The sequence below is a fragment of the Myotis daubentonii genome, chromosome 2 (genome assembly GCF_963259705.1).
Source record: "Myotis daubentonii chromosome 2, mMyoDau2.1, whole genome shotgun sequence".
NCBI lineage: Eukaryota > Metazoa > Chordata > Mammalia > Chiroptera > Vespertilionidae > Myotis > Myotis daubentonii.
In genome coordinates, this window is record NC_081841.1 from 35979170 (window position 1) to 36000105 (window position 20936).

A 20936-nucleotide genomic window follows, 5' to 3' on the forward strand; every position below is an offset into this window, starting at 1 on the left:
CAGATGACTGTGTTCCAGCCAGCCTAGGAAGGGGACCGTCTGCTCAACTTCCGGGGCACATTTTCAGTCTCTGGATGGTCATTGAGGAAAGGATCTGGGTAGTAACACTCTTTTTTTTCTCAAAGGTTGAAGATTGAATGAAAGGAAATGAATGGAGATGAAGAAAAACGTCCATGGAAAAATGGATTAGGAAGCCAAGTAAAATGGGATGTTGGGATTCAGTCTGGTTTTGCAGTTCAGATGTTGGAGAAGAAACCAGGAAATTGAATTCCAATCCTGGTTATTTTTTTTCCCTAAGCATATATATTTTTTAAAAAGGCCATTGAGCCATTCAGGCATGAAGAAGACCCTTTCAATATTAAGACACAAAGCACAATAAGTACAAAATCTGTCCCAAGTGAAGGAGTGACCTTTTAAATTATGTTACTGGATATTCTAATGGAAAAATACCATAAAATTTAGCTGGCTGATGGCTATGCCTCATCAGCTCAGCATGTCCCAAATAGAATCCAATCTTTTTTCCCAACCCTGCTCCACCCACAGTCCTCTTTTCATTCCATGGCAATGCCATTCTTTCAGTTATTCAAGCCAGAATCTAGGAGTCATCCTTGAATCCTCTCTCTCTCTCTCTCTCTCTCTCTCTCTCTCTCTCTCTCTCTCTCACACACACACACACACACACACACCATCCCATCTATACTGAAATTCTTCTGGCTCTACCTTCAACATATACCCAGAATCTGATCACTTCTCAGCACCCCCACCACTACCACTCAGTCTGAGCCATTATCTTCTCTCATCTGGGCTACTACAATAGTCTCTCAGGATCCCCCTGTAAACTCTTATTCTCTACAGCCTATTCTCAACATAGCAGTCAGGTGATCATTTAAAAATCTAAGTGAGATAGCGTCTCTCCCCTTTTCCAAACCCTGCAGATCCTCACCTCCTTAGAGTAAAGGTCAAAGTCTTTAAAATGGCTTGCAAGTAGGGTGGCCAGATAAAAGACAAGATGCCTGATTACATTTGAATCTCAGATAAACAATGAATAATTGTTGAGTATAACTATTTATTCCATATGTCCCATATGATATCTACAGTGGGGCCTTGACTTACGAGTGTCCCGACTAACAAGTTTTTTGAGATACCAGCTGTCTCTCGGCCGATTTTTTGCATTGAGTTGATAGAGTAATTTGAGTTAACAAGCTCCTTAACGAGCTCAGTCTCAGAATGAATTAAACTCGTAAGTCAAGGCCCCACTGTATTTGCTAAACCTTAAGTGATGTGGCCCTATAGCTTCTCTAACCTCATCTCCTATTATCCTCTCCCTTGCTAACTTTTATCCAGCCACCATGGCCTCCTTGCTGTTCCTTGCATACAGACTCCCACTTTAGGGCCTTTGAACTTGTCATTTCCTCTGCCCACAACACTCTTCTCTCTGGTAGCTCTTTGACCAACTCACTCACCTTCTAGTTTTTGCTCCACTCTCACCGTCTCAATGTGGCTCAACTTAATCACCCTATTTAATCCTATCACCTCCCCTTCCCTTTTGGGGACCTTCTCAATCACTCTTTTTTTTTTTGTATAGTGCTTATCACCTCCTAACAGATGGAATATAGCCATATTAATGTTGTTATATCAAACTAGACCACAAGAAAAAGGTAAAGAGGTAAAAATGATTGTGCAAGAAAAATCCTGTCTGCTAATCAGCATAGAAGAAATGTCATTTTATCCAGGAACTTATTGTGTTTATCATTTAGTGCATGTCCATGGGCAGATACACCTGTTTCTGTTCTTCACCAATGGTCCCAATAGCTTAGAATGGTGCCTGGCACATAGTTGCCACTAAATGTTTATTCAATGCCTTAAGAATATTTCACTAATAAAATATTGTCCCACTAGGTTGGTTATAATAAAAAACAGATAATAACAAGTGTTGGTGATGATGTGTATAAATTAGAATCCTCATACACTACAGGTGGGAATGTAAAATAGTGCAGCTATTTTAAAACACAGTTTGGCAGTTTCTCAAAAATTAAACATGAAGTTACCATATGACCCAGCAACTACACACACACACACACACACACACACACACACACACACACACACAAGAAATAAAAACATATGTCCACACACAAAAGCTTGGACATAAATTGTTCATAGCAGCATTACCCATAGGGGGTACAGCTTAGTGGCTCAGGGGTAGAGCATTTGATTGCTTATTCATAATTGCCAGAAAAGTAGAAACAATTCCAAATGTTTATCATCTGATGAAAGGATAAACAAAATATCCATTCAATAAATATTTTTCTGCATTAATATAAAGTACTGATGCATGTTACAACATGAACCATTAACATCATACTTAGTGAAAGAAGCAAGTCACAGAAGACCATATATTCTGTGATTCTATTTATATGAAATGTCCAGAATAGGAAAATCTATAGAGGCAGATGGTAGATCAATGGTTGCCTTGGGCTGAGGAGGATAAAAGATTGGGGGAGGGAGAATGATGAAGCTAAAGGGTATGAGGTTTCTTTTGGGGACAATGAAAAAAATTCTAAAATTGATTATGATGATAGATGCCTAACTCTGAATATACAAAAACCACTGAATTGTATACTTTACACAGTTGAGTTGTAAGGTATATAAATTATACTTCAATAGAGATGTTATTCCAAAAAAGAGAGAGAAATGTTGAAGTAGACTTTCTCAGTATTCAATTTAAACAATTATCTACCTGTTGCAAGGCACATAGGGCTATAAAAATAATGTGTTTACTATCAATTAATCCATAATGTGGTAGAGGAAACAGACAATAGACATTCTGAAGTGGTATAAATTGCCAACAAAGCATAGAGAAAGGCAAAATGAATTCTCACTAGATATATTTTAAATGGTTTTGAAGAGGTGTAATGCTTTGAAGGTCTGGCCTTGAAACATGATTATGGCAAGTGGAATGGTAATAAAAGATATTTAATTTTTATTTAGTACATATTTATGCTGACAACTATAAAGATGTCTAAATATGCTATTAGAATTCCAATAATCCAATCTGACCTTTTAGCATGTGAGGAAATAGATTCAGAGGGATTCAATTAATTGCTCAAGTCAACACCTTGGTTAGTGGAAAAGTCAGCCAGTATTTAAATAAAAATATTTCTGATGCCAAAGCCAGGTTCTCTTGCCATCTGGGCAGAGGAAATGGCATGGCAAAGCTAGAGATGAAAGTAGATGACCTGTTTGGGGGAGCTTCAATCCCTCTGGTGTGGTTAGAAGGGAACATTGGGAAATGAAGATGAAATGGTACATTTGGCACAAACCATAATGAGCTTTAAGCACAAAGCTAAGGAGCCTGCACTTTATTCTGAAGGCTTTGCATGGAGGCGAGCACATTCAGAGCTGGGCTTTCAGTAGCTTCCTGTGGCAGGATTTAGAGGAAGACTGTGGGAGAAGAGGTTGAGGGTGGAGGCCAGGGACCAGGGCAGTGGAGGGGAAATAAAAAGAGGGGGACTGGTTATCTTTCATCTTCATTGGTTCTTGCTCACTAAGCTTTGTTGTCCATTCCCATGGTTCCAACCATCATCATGCTGATGATTTCTCAATCTTTATCCCCAATACTGACCTTTCTTCTCAACTTCACTTTCTATTTCCAGCAGCCTCATGGATAAAAATCCTTCTGGATAGCTTACGAGCATTTCAAACTCAACTCATTAAAAATTTGTTTCTTTAGACCTTTTTATTCACCTCTGTTAATGAAATCTCTGTCAACCAAGGAATTTGAAGTGATCTTCAGAATCATGCTCTGACAATCCACTTCTTGTAATCACTCTGACTTTCTCACCATTCTCCAAACACACCAAATCCTCTGAAAACTCAATGCCTCCATCTAGTCTCTTTCCTGCCTTCCAGGTATTCCTTCTTCAAGACTTGCTCAACCACTGCCACCATCTGACTCTCACAGACACAGCCAATTAGTTGATCCTCTCTGTGCTCACAATACTTTGCTATGAAAATGTGTCGATTTCTATCTCAGCTTCTATGACCTTATTGTCTGATGTATTCTTTGTATTACCAGAATCTGGCATTAGCAGCTGGTAAACAGTAGGCAATCAACTAAAGTTGACAGAGTAATTGAATAAATCCATAGAGACTGGAGAGGAACTTGGAATGAAAACTTAAGAGGGCATGACATGCAATTAGAGGTATACATTTCTGAGGAATTAAGAACGACTCTGAATTCCCTGACTTAACTGAGTTGAAGGTAATATCACTAAAGCAAGAGAGAAAAAAAGAGATTTTGGAGGGAGGATACATTTGATTTGGGATGTGCTCAGTTTAAGATGCCTGTAGAACAACCAAACTAGAGTGTTAGGCAGGAGGATGGAGCTTCGAAACAGAGAGTTCTTTTATAAATATACGAATCCAAGGGTAAATGACATAAGATGAACAATGAAAGCCAGGGTATTGGATGAGATGACCAAGGTAGAAAGAAAGGAAGGATAAGAGGAGCTTCATGTGCTCAATACTAGCTTTTCAGGAAAAGCAAGACTATATTTACGCTGTGTTTCCCACACAGTATGACTAAAGTAAGGGCACACAGCCACCTATCACCCAGGCACCTCAATTCATCCTCTGTTTTGTTTTTCTCCACAGCCCTTGTCATCATTTGACCTTCTACATACATTGGAAAGTAACCTCCATAATGGCAGTGCTTTTTATCTATTTTTGTTCACTGCAACAGCCTGGCACAAAGTAGATGCTCAATAAGTAATTGTTGAACAAATAAGTGGGTGAATGACTTTATATAGATAATAAGGGCCTAACATACTAAGAGAGAAACGTAAGCGGCCCCTCTCTCACAAGATAGCCTTTGTCTCCTAATAAATCATCCAGAAAGATCTTTAATCTAGGAACCTGGCTATCCTTATGATAGGAATTCTGACATCAACAAATCCTTTCTCCAGTGGGTTATTTTGTCACACCTGCTCTGTTGACATCTCCTTTTCACTGAATTTTCCGCCTCTAGTAATTCAAAATTAATCATTATCGCAGACACCAGAGCCAATTTGTTTTCTATGTTTACTGCTTCAGCTCTGTCATCTGCTAATTATCACCCTATCATGACCGCCTTTTGGATCACTAGTAATTGTTTTCTGAGTCATAACTCTCAAACATCTGGTCACTGCCTTCAAGGCTAGAAAAGTCCCATCTGCTCTCATCGCCTGCCACAACATCTACCTCCTCTGTTGCTGCCACGGGCGTCGCTCGGCACACTCCTGAAGCCAATTCTCTCCCACTGTGGAGATTCTCTCTTCTGCTACTTATACACTATCCCTCTTTGGATCACAACTTAACACCCAGCTTTCCCCAGAACCATTTGTAGATTAATCACAACTATGTTACAGGCTACTAGCACAGCCCCCAGATATCCCAAATGTTTAAATCATTCTTGTAATTAAGTTCATAAAATGTATATGGTGTATATTAAATCTTATATGTGGTAAGCAACTCCAGGAATGAATGCATATCTGGATACATGTTATCATAACACCAGTCACATGTTTTGTGCTGAACTGAAGATCCTTTCAGGGCAGAGAGTAGAGAACCTTAAGCTACAGGGATTAGCAGCTAAAAAGTGCTGGGCACCACTTTTTAATATTTAAAAATGTTTCTATTTTAAATGTTCACACTAAATTCATTCTACTTTACAACATTTTATTTGTACGAATATAAAAATACAATTTAAATTTACTCTTAGGTTAAATTACCTAAGTGGCCACTCAAATTTTTGAATAAATATGAGGCTTCTGAGACATGAACCACGTATCAACATCCCCTATGCCTCCCGGTTTCTCTGCATCCCCGCAGGCATGTGTACGCCAGAGACCATACCCCGCATGTGACAAATATTGGAATAACTCGGAATTAGTGCACCTAGATATTTTTGCCTACATTATAAAGCTTTTTAGTACTTACTTGTTTTAACTTTCTTTTATAGGTTTTAAGGCACATTGGCATAAAGACAATGTTAATTTGGAGCTGAATAACTGGATAGTCATTCATTAAGAAAATATTTATGAATGATCCCCAATACATGCTATGGAAGCATAGAAATGGATAGGACATAGGTCTGGAGCTCTTAAACAAGAGAAACTAACATGTATTGAGTGCTTAATCTCAGCTAAGCATTGAGCTAGGACTCCTGATAAACAGATTTCATTTAAATTCACCAAACCCCCAAATGTGGCATTATATTACCATTTTCCAGATAAGGAAACAATAGTTCAAGGTGAAAGGAACCTTGGCCAACATCATCTAGCCAGGACATGTCTATAAAGTTCATGCATCTTCTATAATCCTATATAATAAAACCCTAATATGCAAATCGACCAAACAGCAGAATGACCAGTTGCTATGATCCACGCTGACCACCAAGGGGCAGATGCTGAATGCAGGAGCTGCCCCCTGGTGGTCAGTGCGCTCCCACAGGGGGAGCACTGCTCAGTCAAAAGCTGGACTCAAGGCTGGCAAGTGCAGTGGTGGTGGTGGGGGAGCCTCTCCCGCCTTTACAGTAGTGCTAAGGACCCCTCGGGGGATGTCCGACTGTCCCACAAGGAGCCGGCCTAAGCTGGCAGTTAGACATCCCCCAGGCATCCCAAACTGCGAGAGGGCACAGGCTGGGCTGAGGGACACCCCCTCCCCCCCCACAGTGCACGAATGTCGTGCACCAGGCCTCTAGTAGAATAATAATAAATAGCATCCAACAAAGAAGATAAGGTAACAAGAATGTGTACAGAATCATATAGCTAAGGGTAATATGAGGGATTTAGGAACAGACGTGTTTGATTCTGGTTAGTGAGATCAGAGAAGGCTTCATGGAATAATGGCATTAGACCTGGCCTAAGAATGAGGGCAGGAGTTCAATAGCTTAGGACCTTGGACATTCTAGAAATTGGAGAAACACCATAACTGAGACCACATGGAGAGTTAAAGATGAGTAATACAGTTGGACTATGACTTGAGCTATAAATAAGAACACTGGGTGATAAGGTAAGCATAGAAAGAAGGGGCCCAATTGTGGGGCATCTTACATGGCAGGAAAATTAGAGTTTTAGAGTTACAGAATGCAATGCTCTTGATAGCTCTCTGAATACGGAAATGATGAATTCAAAGGGGAAAAATTAGTCTGGCAGAGCTGAGCAGGCCATTGGGGGTGAGCCAGGGTGAGCCTAAAAAAACCAAGGTGTGGCTATGGGAATATGTTAGTGCACCTGGAAGAGCAAAGAGCAGATACTAAAAATTATGGAGACGTTCCCAATCCAGATAACTGATGGGAGGTCATGTGTGGCAATATGGAAGTCAGGATAAGTTGCTGGATTGGAGGGAGGAGATGGAAAGGCATGATGCACTGGTTTTTAAACACAGTCAAGTTGGCTGCTAGAAGTCATACCCTACTAAATGTCAGTCAACAACTGAAGACAAAGGACAGAAGCCTGGAGAGTGCTTGGAGCTGTGGTGGCATATTTGGCAATAAAGTGATGTTAAAGAGGAGGGCAGAGAGAAGAGACAAGGAGTCAATGATAAATTCAGAACCTCTTATCTAGGGATTAGGAGGAAAAATAGGACCTTGTGATGAAACCAGAGAATGTACAATTCAAGGTAGAAGGAAAGGTCAGCAGGAAATTAATGATGAGATTTGAGAAAACCATTTCAATTTGGTGATGAAGGTTTTAAGGAATTTATAGGTTATAGGCTTGTTTTTTTAATAACTATGAAAAGCCAAAGAGAATTGTGACAGTGAAGGGAAACCTTAGAAGAGCAGGAATGGTGGTTCAGTGATGGCCTTATTATATTGTTCATGTTTTTTGCTTTTAGAATATGGGAAACAGTATCATGTCTTAGAATGAGGCTCACATCCTACTGATAACATCCTTCAAAAAAAAAAAAAACACCCCACCATTTTTTGGAGGTAATGCGCTGACATAATAGTTATTATGATCATAAAGAAAAGGGCTTAGAGGAAGCAGTGTGAAAGCAAGACCATGAAACACAGAGATTTTCAAGGACAGCATCTTTTTTCTCTTTGGAACTCACCCTTCAATATAGTGCTTCACGTCCCAAAATCCCAAAATTATTGTATGGCATCTTCCTTGGCTCCATCTCAATCTTGCTTCCTACCACCTAATCTAGACAATTTCCTTCCAGCAAGTCCCTCCCCCAGCTTTGTGCAATCTGGTACCTGTCCTCACCCTCCTGGAAACTACTCTATCTAAAGCCACCAAAACCTCCTAAATGAGAAACCCAAAGGCTCTACTTCAGTTCATATGTTATTGACTTTCTCTGCTTTGACAATCAATAATCAATCTCTTTCTTCCCAAACTATTTTCTCCCCTCATTTCAACATGCCACACACCCTTGGTTCTCCTCACATCACTTGGACTTGATGACTGTATTATGTGCGATCTCTTTCTCTTTTAACTTTTCGATGGTGAGCTTTCCCACTTGGACTCCATCTTCTTTTCTCACTCAGAAGTCTTTCTCTATACTCCAGCTTTTCCTACCTGCAGGCTGAGGATTCCCCAATTACTGTCTCCATGGCAGACATTCTCTGAGTCTGAACTCATATGTGGATCTCTGTGCTGAATGCATCTGACTAGGGTATTTAGTGCATACCTCATTTCCAGCATTTCCAGCTAAATTCAGTATATTCCTACCTAAAACTGTTTTTCTTCTCTAGTCTCAAACTCAGCTGTTGATACTACCATCTACCCAGATACCCCAGCTCTTTCATATTCTTTCCAAATCATTGAGATTTAATATCTCCTAAATATTTCTTTCTTTTTTAAAAAATATGTTTTTATTGATTTTAGAGAGAGGAAGGGAGAGGGAGAGAAACATAGAAACATCAATGATGAGAGAGAATCATCGACTGGCTGCCTCATGCACACTCTACACTGGGGATTGAGCCCACATGCCAGGCATGTGCCCTGACTAGGAATCAAACCATGACCTCCTAGTTCATGGGTCAACCACTGAGCCACACTGGTGAAGCTCTCCTAAATATTTCTTGATTCTTTCCTCAACCCTTAATGCTGCCACGACTGTTTCCTGAATCAAGGTTTCGTTACCTTTCACTTGGACTACGGCAATAACCTCATCCCTGGTTGCTCTGTCTCCAGTATTGTCCCCTGAGGAACAACCTCCCACTCCTGCCACAGAGCTCCAAAACAAAAATAAAACCCTGTCTTCCTCTACTTAACATTCTTTAATGGTTGATCATCCTCTACAAGCCTACAGGATCAAGACCATGCTTTTTAACATAAAAGGCCACATATGATCTGGCCAACCTCCTCTCTTGGCATGCCCTGCTCAGAAATGTAAGCTCCAGCCACCCTTAGCTTCTTATCGTAACTGAAGATTCTCATCATATTTTTCTTCCCTCCATGCTTTTCCTTACACCAGCCACTCTACTTCTACTTGATATGACTACCTCCCTTCTGTCTTTTACCATCAGCTCTGGCACCATCTCTTCTAAGAAGCCTTTTCTGACTCTTGCCTGCCCCCTACCTCAACCTGATGAGATATAGCAACTTGTGAATTAGATCATTTCCCTTAACACATGACACAGCAATGATATTCATTGTGTTTGAATTCCACAATAGAAGAAGGGCATGTCTACTTTGTTTGTTCCCTTAGAATGTAGCTCATTATTACAGGTTACGACTTGGTACGCCTCCAACTGGTGGAGCAATGTTGGAAAGGTGTAGAAGAGCCATTGAGGGGAATGAGACAGTTGACAAAAGGCAAACCAAAAAGGGAATGGGATTTACTGAGGGTCCCATTTAAGTTATACAAGAAAATGTTGTAGTGAAGCTCTTATGCTTGTTTTGTGACTTTTATCAAAAGATTCTTTAGCCCAACATGGAAGAATAGATGGCGAGTGTAATCTGGAGCTGGGGATTATTCCAGGATTGGAAAGGATTCTAGGATAACTAGGCCAGCTACAGAGAAAACTAAAGCCAGAAAGCTGCGGTATATGGAGAAGAGGGTAGAGCCAAAAGGGATGATGAGGACAAAGAAAAGGTTGGACCTGAGAGAGATAATGATGGGAGAAGGGAGGACAGAGTGTGTGTGTGTGTGTGTGTGTGTGTGTGTGTGTGTGTGTGTGTGTGTATGAGAGAGAGAGAGAGAGAGAGAGAGAGAGAGAGAGAGAGAGAGAGAGAGAGAGAGAAGGAGAAAACAGATACAGCAACAAAGTACAGAAATGAAGTGTCAGTGAGTAAAAGTTCAAATTACTGGAAAATATCATCTGTGAACTCATAACCTAACAAAATAAAAATCATTCTGTTATTTAATCAATATGTTACTGTGATGAAAAATCTGTTTACCAGTTGATGGAACCTTTTGGCATTTTGCAACATATTCCATAGTCAGAGAATCATAGAAATTGCAGAAATAATGACAAGATAGCTTTGGGACGTAATTATTCTATCTATTTATGGAACAGAGAACCCCAGTCCAATGCTCAGTTACATAATCTGCTTCCATTTTGAAATAATTTTCCCCAAAGCATGGCAAGTAAACACCATTCTAGCCCCTTCTGGGCAGTGTCACCTATTATTTTAGTATCTTGAGAACACTTACCACAGATGAAGCAGGTTGTCTTTAGGATTTCTTCTTTTTTCTGTTTCTCACTTCTGAGATCAGCAAAAGTATCAATGATGACACCAAAAATCAAGTTAAGAACAATAATGATGACAATGAAATAGAAAAGAAGGTCATATACCACTCGGGCAGCAAACAAGGGCTCCTGAAATAAAAATGTAAAATAAAAAATATATACGCATACACATTTTCAATGCATGGTGATTCAGCATATTGTCTAGCAAAGGGAATATATTCAATAAATATTTCTAAATTAATATAAACAATATTCCAAGTTGGAAAAATAAGACCCGCTTTCTACCTTCATTTTCTTTAAATGTAACGAGAAAAGCTTCATAGCCTGTTCCCAGAACCCCCTTCCATTCCCTGGGACTTACACCACCCCCATGGAGAGACTTGCTTTTTATTAAGTCATCACGCAAAATGCATTGTAGTGCAGTAGATTGCATCCCACAAGTTGCACAAAAGATATACAAATATCAATTCCAAAAGTCAAGAGATTAAGGAGTTGAGGAGGACCTAATGATCTGTCAAGTTCTGGAAGAGGTTTTGTTCTTGGCCTTACATACAGGGTCAAGTACATACAGCTCAAGCTATTTCTACTTGATGAACAGTATTGAAGTACACATCGGAGGTCATGTAATCCAGCTAGGTCATAGAAGAGGAGACAGTAGATGAACTGACCACATAATACAGCTAGCCTGCTGGAGAACTGAGATTTTTTTTCAAGCTCCCAGCCTGGTGTTTACAGCCAGTGAGAAAATTTTCAGCCTTGCCATTTTAAGATATGAAATCTTGTTAGAATTTGTTTAAATATTATGTTCATCCTGGATAAATAATAAAGGCTACTCGTATTCAGAGGCAAAGAGTAAATCTTCATGCCTGAGAAACCTGATAGACAAAAGGCAGTCTAGTTTCTGTTACTTATGTAACACTCAACTCTTCTATAACATCCATAACCACGATTTTGTTGCTGTAACACAATACACAGTTCAAACTTGGAAAAAGTTCCTAACCCCGCCAACAGTATAGGGTTTTAGGACATTAGTGATGTCTATGTAATCCTAGCATACAATTAACTGGTTTTAATGGCTACCATTATACTTAAGCAAACGACACAAGATAGTACCCTGAAAACAAAAAAACATATATGTTGTAGATGTTAAGAGAGTCTTAAAAAATGATTATGTGCTCCTTGAGAAAATACGTTTCCTCCTGCTCACATCTTTCGATGGCCTTCTCAGCACGTCGCCCACACCACCGCCGTTCCTGAGGCCCTGGTTCAGGACGGTGACGATGCACATCAGGAGAGTGTCACATGTCCGTTCAATTCCGTCTTCGTACTCTTCATCGGCTATAAAAACACACAAATTCAGCTATGCAGCACACTCATGCTTTTTGTTTGTTTGTTTTTAAAATATGTCTTTATTGTGGTGTGTGTGTGTGTTTTAGAGAGAGATAAGAAGGGAAAAGGAGAGAGAGAGAGAGAGAAACATGATGAACATCTTTGATCGGCTGCCTCCTGCACACCCCCTACTGGGGATCAAGCCCACAACCTAAGCATGTGCCCTGATCAGAATCTGAACTGGTGACCTTCCGGGCACGGATGATGCTCAACCAACTGAGCCACACCGGCCAGGGCAAACTCGTATTTTAAAAATACACAATTTTCTACTTCCAAAGATTTTTTCCCCCCCATAATCGTGCCATGACATAATTTTCTGAAGTCACATAACACCTATTTTATATGTGGCAGCCCATGACTGACACGGACTGATCGAGCCACTGAAATAGTTTTTCCTTCCATTGGTGGAAAATGACAGCAGGAGAAGGACAAACTATAAGAAATCTAATCTTAAAAAAAAAAAAAAAGAAATCTAATCTTCACTGTGCATTGTTGTGCTGTGGGGAGAGGACTGTGCTGAGACCTCCTGAAAACACAGTCAGCTCACCCAGGAACTGAAAGTATTGCAGGGAAAAGAGTGCAGAAGGAAGCTAGGCAGGCTTGGCTTCAAATTCTAGTCGTTCCAGGGCTGGGACTTGGGCAAGTTCCTTAACCTCAGTAGCCTGACCTGTAAAATGGGAGGTTTGTCTAAGGATTAAACCCTTCAGAGGATTATATTTAAGAAACGTAAAACACTCTGATTACACGGAGATTGGCATACACATAGTAGGTGCTTAAAATTCAGGCAGATGTTATTTCAGTAATTTGCTTAAGGCCTAAGCTTTCTTAATGACCAGCATGGAGCTATGGATAAAAAGCACAATGTATTTATATGAACAATTTATTTTATGCAAATGTATGTGAAAATATTTAGGGAGGAATTGGGGGGCGGGGAGAGAAAAAAGATATAACATGACAGAAAAATTCCTAGTCTTATGTTGTTGAATGGCAAAGTTACCAAACTTGGTGGTAATCTCCTAGTCATTTAAAATAGTAAAAAAATAAAAATAAAAATAAATTAGACACTGGAATCAGGATATCCTAATGTTGATGAGTGAGCAGAAATATATTTTTCTTGTTAGAAACTTAAAGAACCACAGTGGCACTGAATTTTGGAACTCTGTGGCCACAGCCCGCCTGTCAAGGCCTAGGTGTAAAAACAACCACCACCAAAGGAAAAAAAAGAATCCGCCTAATTCCATTGACCTGATCCCTGAACAACCTGTTACAAAAGGCTGATTCTCCTCCTGTGAACTGACTTTACTATAACATCACTGGGATGCGGGATCCCAGTCGTTTCACTTGATTCGGAGCTATTTCTTTGTTAAACCACGCGCTCCGGGAGGAGGGCTGAAGGTAAAGATGTGCAGGCACCAAGTGCAGCATCAAAGGTCTCAGCCCCGTCTGCGCCGGACCACTTACCTCAGAGGTGAGCCGCAAGGCAATTCAATTTTCTGACTTAGAAAGCAGAAGACATAACACTGGTTTTGGAGGAAGGAGAAATGGGGAAGAGGCAGGGCTTGTGGTGGCAGCAGTCAGAGCAGCAGAAGAGACAAGGTAGGCAGAGAAAGCAGGGAAAGAGCTCAGTCTCCAGCGTGCCATTTAGGTCGCCGACACCTGGTGCTGGGCTCTAATGTGATGGCTAGGAAGAATGTGGAGAAAAACAGTTAGAAACATGCAAGAGAGTTAAAGAAATCTTTAAAAGAGAAATATGGTTTTCTAGTAATGAGGTCAGATGGAATAGATCTCTACGTTACTTTGCCACAATTAGCCTTTCAATCAAAGCAATCTGATATCTAGTGGCAGGATCTGAATTTGTGTATTCAATCAGCAATGTCACACACATGTTTACTAAAGACTTAATGATGAGTACCATCTCTCCCCAAGAACTTAGAAATGAGGTTGTTTGTTCTTTAACAGGTGAGCTAGCAAAATCCACGCACAACTCATGTGATTAGTCATTGTGCAATAAAATAAATGGGCTGCAAATACACAATGAGAGAATTGGCTTTCTGCGTAGCACATAAACAGGGGGGAAATGCCCAGGTCAGGTTAATGCCAGCAACGGTCCAGTTAGCACGTTCCTTAATAACTAGTGCACAGGCATGCCAGTGTTACGCAGTAGGCTCTGTGAGCTTGGTTAATAAGATTCTATCTTTGTGAGGCAGATCCACTCATAATATGTTAAGCCAAGTTCCCAGGCCTTCAGGCCGAAAGCCAAGCCCTGAGTCACGGCAAATTCACCTAAGTAAATGCCACCTTGTGGAGACCTATCTACATAACCAGCTGGCCTCCCCAGGCCAAACCTGCCTCATTTCACTACATCAACAGCCCTGGGCTAGGTGCTAGGAACACAGGTGGGAAGATGAAAGTGTTGCAGCCCCTAGGAAACTTACATTCCCCTAGGAAAGGCAGGTCAGCAGGCAAGCAAAGGCAGCGCAGTCACACAGGGTACTGCAGAGGCAGGAAGGGATGTACCTCTCATGGGCTGGGGTGTCAGGGACAAGCATCCTGAAGGAGGTGGCACCTGAGTTGAATCTTGAAAGACAGGCATGTTTGGCCAGTAAAACCAGTGAAAAACATTCCAGGCAGATCAAGTGGGAAGAGCAAAGGCAAAACAGGCATGAAAGCATACAGGGTGTTGGGGAACTGCAAGTGGACTGGAATGATGGGACTGGGGTGGATGCAGACGAGTGTGGGAGCCGTGAGAAGAGAAGTGGGCAGGCATCAGATTAGGAGACTCATACGCCAAGATGACGGGTTTAAACTTTGTCCGGAAAGCTGTGGAGAGCCACTGGAGAGCTTTCAACAGGGGCAAGGTGGTTTACCATGTAGGTGGTGAAACAGTATGAGGTAAAACATGTATTGCAGGTCCTTGAATAATGTCATTTTGTTCAACATCATTTCTTTAGAATGATGATGAGATGCCACAGGAACTGAACTCTTGTTTACATCAATTAGCCTATGGTAAAACTGGTTTCGCTTTATGTCGTTTCCAAGAATCTATCGATAATGCCGAGTGAGGACTTACTGTGCTTAGGTAATAAGACAAATTAACATGTGATAAAAGCCACAGAAGCAGTGAAAAGAGATTGGAATAGGGAGAGAACCTTTAATACCATGGGGAGGCCCTCAGATTAATGTAGACTCCAAGTTTGCCTTGAATATTCATTCTGTGGACTAAGACAGGAGTAGAGAGGCATTTCACATGGCATGAGCAGAGAGCCCAGAGGTGAAAAAATAAAAATGAAAAAATACTCGCTACTATGATGAACAGCAAATACACAGCATGCAGAGGAGTGGAAGATAAAGCTGGGAGCTCTCTGTGAAGCTCAAGAGAGTTTGGGATTTTATTGGATAAGCGACGGACCATGGTAGAAATCCTGAGTTGTGGGAAGAGAAGGACATATTCAAAGCAGTGATTTCTGACAAGTAATCTAGCGGGTGAACTGAACAGGAGAGAATGAGCAGAGGTAGAAAGACCCCGTAGGAGGCAGTTGCCATAATTCAGGCCTGATGTGCTGTGAGCCTCAACAGGGCAATGACAGCGGGGATGGAAAGAATGAATGAGCGGGAGCTGACAGGACTCCAGGCACGAGGGAGAAGACAGCGTTAAACAGCACACTGACGCTTCCAGCCAGAGGTGACTTGAGAAAGGATGGTCCCATTAAGTCATAGAAACAGCCAATTCAGAAGGAGGAATTGGGTGTTCTGATGAAGATAAGGAAAGACTCTCAGATAGAAGATGAGGAAACATTTTAAAAAGCTAGAGAAGACAAGAAAGCTAGGAGAGTACTAGGATCCCAGATGAAGGAAGAAAATAATATAAAGATGGAAAAGATATCAAAAAATGTCAAATTACAGAAGGGCCCAAGGCAATGAGAATCAGCAAAAGGTAGCTGGATTTCGCAATTAGGTCGTAGGTAATAAGAAGAAGATGGCAAATAGTGAAAGTGAAGATGGTTGATGCAGAAACTGAAGGAGAGAGTGCAGCCAGTGCTTCATAGGAACATTTGTTGCTGAAAGGAAGAGGAATGATAGATTATTAGTTTGCAGAGGAAGGTTCAATTAGGACTTAGGAGGAACAGGAGAAACTGGAAGGTTCAATTAGGACTTAGGAGGAAGAGAGGGAACTGGTGATAGCAAGGAAAAGATGTAAGAAAAATGGTCTAGCTAATGGTGGCAAGGGGGTAATGATGAAAACAGAAGTAGTGATAAAAGAAGTGAAAGATCATGGTTGTTTACATGTGAACAGGAAGAATTAGTGGAAAAAGACTTTTAATATGGAGACATTTGAAAAGAACTAAATATTTACATGTAAGGAACTTCATTGTTTGGGACATAGGGTAGAACAAATTCTAGGTATCATAATGATCATTATTAATAAACTAGAGGGGTCCCTCGGCCTGGCCTGTGCCCTCTCCTAATCTGGTTCCTCTCAGGGGATGTCGGAGAGCCGGTTTCCACCCGATCCTTGCAGGCCTGATCCCCGAAGGCCCGTTCCAGACAGGAGGGAGCCGAATCCTGTCACTGAGTGTCTGTCCCCTGGTGGTCAGTGCACATCATAGCGACTGGCCGAACAGTCGTTCAGTCATTTGGTTGCTTAGGCTTTTATATATATAGATAGCTGTAAACTCTTATGCAAAATTATAGTTTTAACATAATACATTTTATACTTGAACAATATGAGATTAAGTTATTCTCATATTCAGTTGAGTATCAGCAAAATAAAGTATTTTTTTCTTAATTCATAATAGAAATAAAATGTTTCATATGGAGAAAGGAATAAAAATATATTCTATTGGTTCTGAAATAATTCCCTCTTAGCTGAAGTGTTTGGCTAAAATGTCAATAGTGTTGAGGTTGAGAAACTGCTTTATTACAAATTCTGTTCTATTACGAAGTTTTTATAAAAATACTGGACAGGCTTCGATAAGATCACTTAATAATGCTATTTTTTTCTGCTTTAACAATTAAATTATTCATTTTTGATGGTTTCTTAGAAAGCAATAGATTGTCATTGGGATATATTTAAAATTTGAGTGCAATTAAAAACACCTTGTTCGTTAGTCTTAAACTTTAATTAAAATCGAGTCATTATGAAAATGCTGATTTTAAAAAATTTTAAATAGGAAAAAAAAATTAAAACACTGGGCACTCAAAAGGAAGCTGATCAATTTCTGGTATTCATCAACCTTTTTCGTTAAGTTACAATACCAAAACATATCAAATTTGAATTACTTCTAAATGTTAGCCACCTGTGAACTCCCTTTTCTATATATTCAAATGATTTTTACTTAGAAAAGAACTGTGACTGTATTTTGTATTTTGTAAATTATCTCAAAAAGGCCTTACTTTTCTAGAAAATCCTTTTTTTTTTTTTTTGGTTTATTTTTAAGTGAATATTTTATAGGAAGTCAGGGAGGTCTGCAATAAATGAAATAAAAATTCTTTCTTTCCAGCCACAGTTGGTTGCCAGGTACCATGCTGCTGCTGGGACAATGACCCACCGGCATCGGCTGGACCGTCCTCGGCTGCAGCCTCCCAGTCGCCACGAGGCCTGTTATTATGCTGCTGTGTGTGTCTGGGCCTTTGTGATGGGGTCCTGCTGTCCACCAGGGAACAAGCCAAGCCCATCACAAATGCACACTAGGGTTTGCAAATTAAAACGTAATCCTGGTCTTAGACATAGAAAAGTTATTTTTAAATCTAAGCGACACATGCTGCCCAGCAAACACCAGGTTCTAGCTTTCGAGCTACTTTCGCAGTTAAACACATGTGGCCAAAATTTAAAGGGGGCAAGGGCTAGAAGACTAACTCCACGGAGTTAGGAATTTTCAATCAGATGACGTTTAGCACTCACCATATTAAATGCAAAAAGGGCTCAGAAGAAAGAGTAGATCGACACAGGCATTCCTGTAGTTCTTCATACTGACTTAGGAATGATCCCTGACTGTGAAAGGCTATTGCCACCATCTCTCTCAACAAGGTCTCTCTCTCTCACACCTCTGGTGCTGAAATTCCTCCACTATCCTTTCCTCCCTACTCTGTTTTTTTTTTTTTTTCCTGAAAAATCATACCATTCTGCCTCTCCCCACCATTCTGCCTCTCCCCACCATTCCCATCTCAGGTGGAGCCTTAAAAAAAGAGAAAGGAAAAAAGACGACTTTGCTCCTTGAACAACACACCTGGAAGGGCTGTCCCCATCAGTCCATAGATAAAAGAGAAGGTATGTTCTTTGTGTAATATTTTAGGTGAGTAAGAGGTTGTAGAGGTTTTTACAGGAAGCCTTTTACACATTTAGGTTCAGAGTTACAAATTAATATCCAAATAGACTTTGTAAAGGACACTGTTTGTCAACCTCAACACTGCTGACATTTTGTGTTGGATAATCCTTTGTGGTGGGGCTGTCCTGTGTGCGGTGGGATGGTTAGCAGCATCCCTGGCCTCTATCCACTGAATGCTACTTGCATTCCTCCCAGAGTTCCGACAACTAAACATGTCTGGAGACATTGCTAAATATCCCCAAGGCAGGGGTGGGAAGGGAATTAATCCCAGCTGATAAACACATAAGAAAGAATATTTAAGAAACTGCTTTTAGAACACGGTATGCATAAAGACAATCTATCTAAGCATTCTTTGAAAGAAAACACAATAGGCAGAATTTTAACAATCTCTAAATTTGGGTTAGGAAAAAAAATAATTTATAGAGATTAATCCTTTAGTAATTAAGAGGAAATAAAACTGAGAAGGCTGGAGTTCAGGCTTTGGGGTCAGAGATCTAGATCGACTTACTAGCCATGTGACCTTACGTAAGGTCCTTCAGTGTTTGTACCTATAACATGAAGATAATTAGTCACATCCATCTATCCTTGAACTAGACTCATGCATTTCTGGGACCAAAATGCACTTCTCCTTCCTCTTGGCCCGACTGGCTCCTTCTCACTTCAAGTTTCGGTTTAAGTAATTGCTCCTCAGGAATGCCTTTTTATTTGATCTTCCTACTGCCAGGCTTTCTTGTGACTACCCCGCATAGTACCGCCTACAGGACTCGCCATAATTTGTAACTTTTTATGCTTCCCCCACTATTTTATAAGTTCCATTAAGGGCCAGGATTTATGTATGTTTACTCAACAGTGTAATACCTAGCATGTTGGCTGGCCAATAGTACAGGCTCAACAAATATTGACATATGAATGAATATACAAGGTTTTAAAAATTATTACTATTACCATCATCAAATAATGTACTGAGTAGACAACTAATTTCCTGTTTTACAAAAATATTCACTTCATTTTTTTCAAAGTTAAGATTAAAATACCTCCATTAGTTATAGCATATGAAACAATTACCAAAGAATGCCTAGAGGAGCATCAACCACAATGCCTGGGGAACTGCAGAAAGCCTAAATTCTGCAGAATTGCAAGAGCTGGGCAGCCAGGACCTGGGATATGCTTATACCGTCTGACCTGGAAGACGTCCCTCCAGGAGCAGTTACCTCACGGTACCTCAGGAGCTTCCGGCTCCCACGCTGGGATGAGCATCACTAGCTTAACGGCTGTGCAAGACCCATGGGTCAGCCATCGATCTAGACTGGTGGGAGGAACACTAGCTTTGTTGTTGGTTCACTGGCAAAGTAATATTCTGTTCTTAAAAATCAAACCATAAAGTATATTTCCTTTAAGATAAAGGAAGTAATTTAAAAGTAATATTCAGGAGAACCAAGATGGCGGCATAGGTTAACGCCGGAGTTTGCTGCTTTGAACAACTACTTCAAAAGTGAAACCAAAAAACGGAAGGGACATCACCCAGAACCACAGGAACGCTGGCTGAGTGGAAGTCCTACAACTAGGAGGAAAGAGAAACGCACACGGACACTCAGAGGAGGCGCAGTGCTGAAGTCAAATTCTGAGGTGCGGAGTGCGTGGAGCGGGCTGGCAGCGGAGGGCGCGGTTGTTGTTTTCAATCGGGAGGGAGTCGCAGACTCTGAGCACCAGATCCGGGCGAGTCTTTAGGGACCCAAACCCAAACGGGAGAAGCGGGACTGTCTGGCTTCGGTCAGAGCGAGTGCAGCTTTCTCTCCGAGCTTTGCAGCGGGTGCTGGGACTCAGAGAGGCAGAGCCCCTTGGGACAGGGCTGAGAGCCACCATAACTGCTCTCTCCGGCCCACCCTGTTGATCCTGTGCGACCCGCCCTGCCCAAGCCCTGCACAGAGGCATTTGCCGGATAGCCTCAGGCAAAGGCTAGATTAGCACCTCCCTAGAGGACAGAAGTTCTCTCACTGCTGACACAGCTGATTCTCATAGCCACTTGGCCTGGAGGTCAAACCCTCCCTGGAATTAGCTACAACAATCAAGATTTATCTATAAGACTGCGAACAAAGACCACTAGGGGGTGCACCAAGGAAGCATAACAAAATGCGGAGACAAAGAAACAGGACAAAATTGTCAATGGAAGAAATAGAGTTCAGAACCACACTTTTAAGGTCTCTCAAGAACTGTTTAGAAGCTGCCGATAAACTTAATGAGATCTACACGAAAACTAATAAGACCCTCGATCTTATATTGGGGAACCAACTAGATATTAAGCACACACGGACTGAAATAACGAATATTATACAGACGCCTGACAGCAGACCAGAGGAGCGCAAGAATCAAGTCAATGATTTGAAATGCGAGGAAGCAAAAAACATCCAACCGGAAAAGCAAATTGAAAAAAGAATCCAAAAATGCAAGGATAGGGTAAGGAGCCTCTGGGACAGCTTCAAGCGTACCAACATCAGAATTATAGGGGTGCCAGAAGATGAGAGAGAGCAAGATATTGA

General features: G+C 40.9%; 1 protein-coding gene across 8 annotated transcripts in view; it reads right to left on the reverse strand.

The window, feature by feature from the left end:
* ITPR2 (inositol 1,4,5-trisphosphate receptor type 2) overlaps nt 1–20936 on the reverse strand; it is a 439774-nt gene that overhangs the window by 43161 nt on the left and 375677 nt on the right. For all 8 annotated transcript variants that reach the window (XM_059682415.1, XM_059682414.1, XM_059682412.1 and 5 more), the window contains 2 exons: nt 11892–12022; nt 10648–10813 (listed from right to left, as the gene is read on the reverse strand). In XM_059682415.1, coding sequence (XP_059538398.1) covers nt 10648–10813; nt 11892–12022 — 297 coding nt within the window. The remainder of the gene's footprint in view (nt 1–10647; nt 10814–11891; nt 12023–20936) is intronic.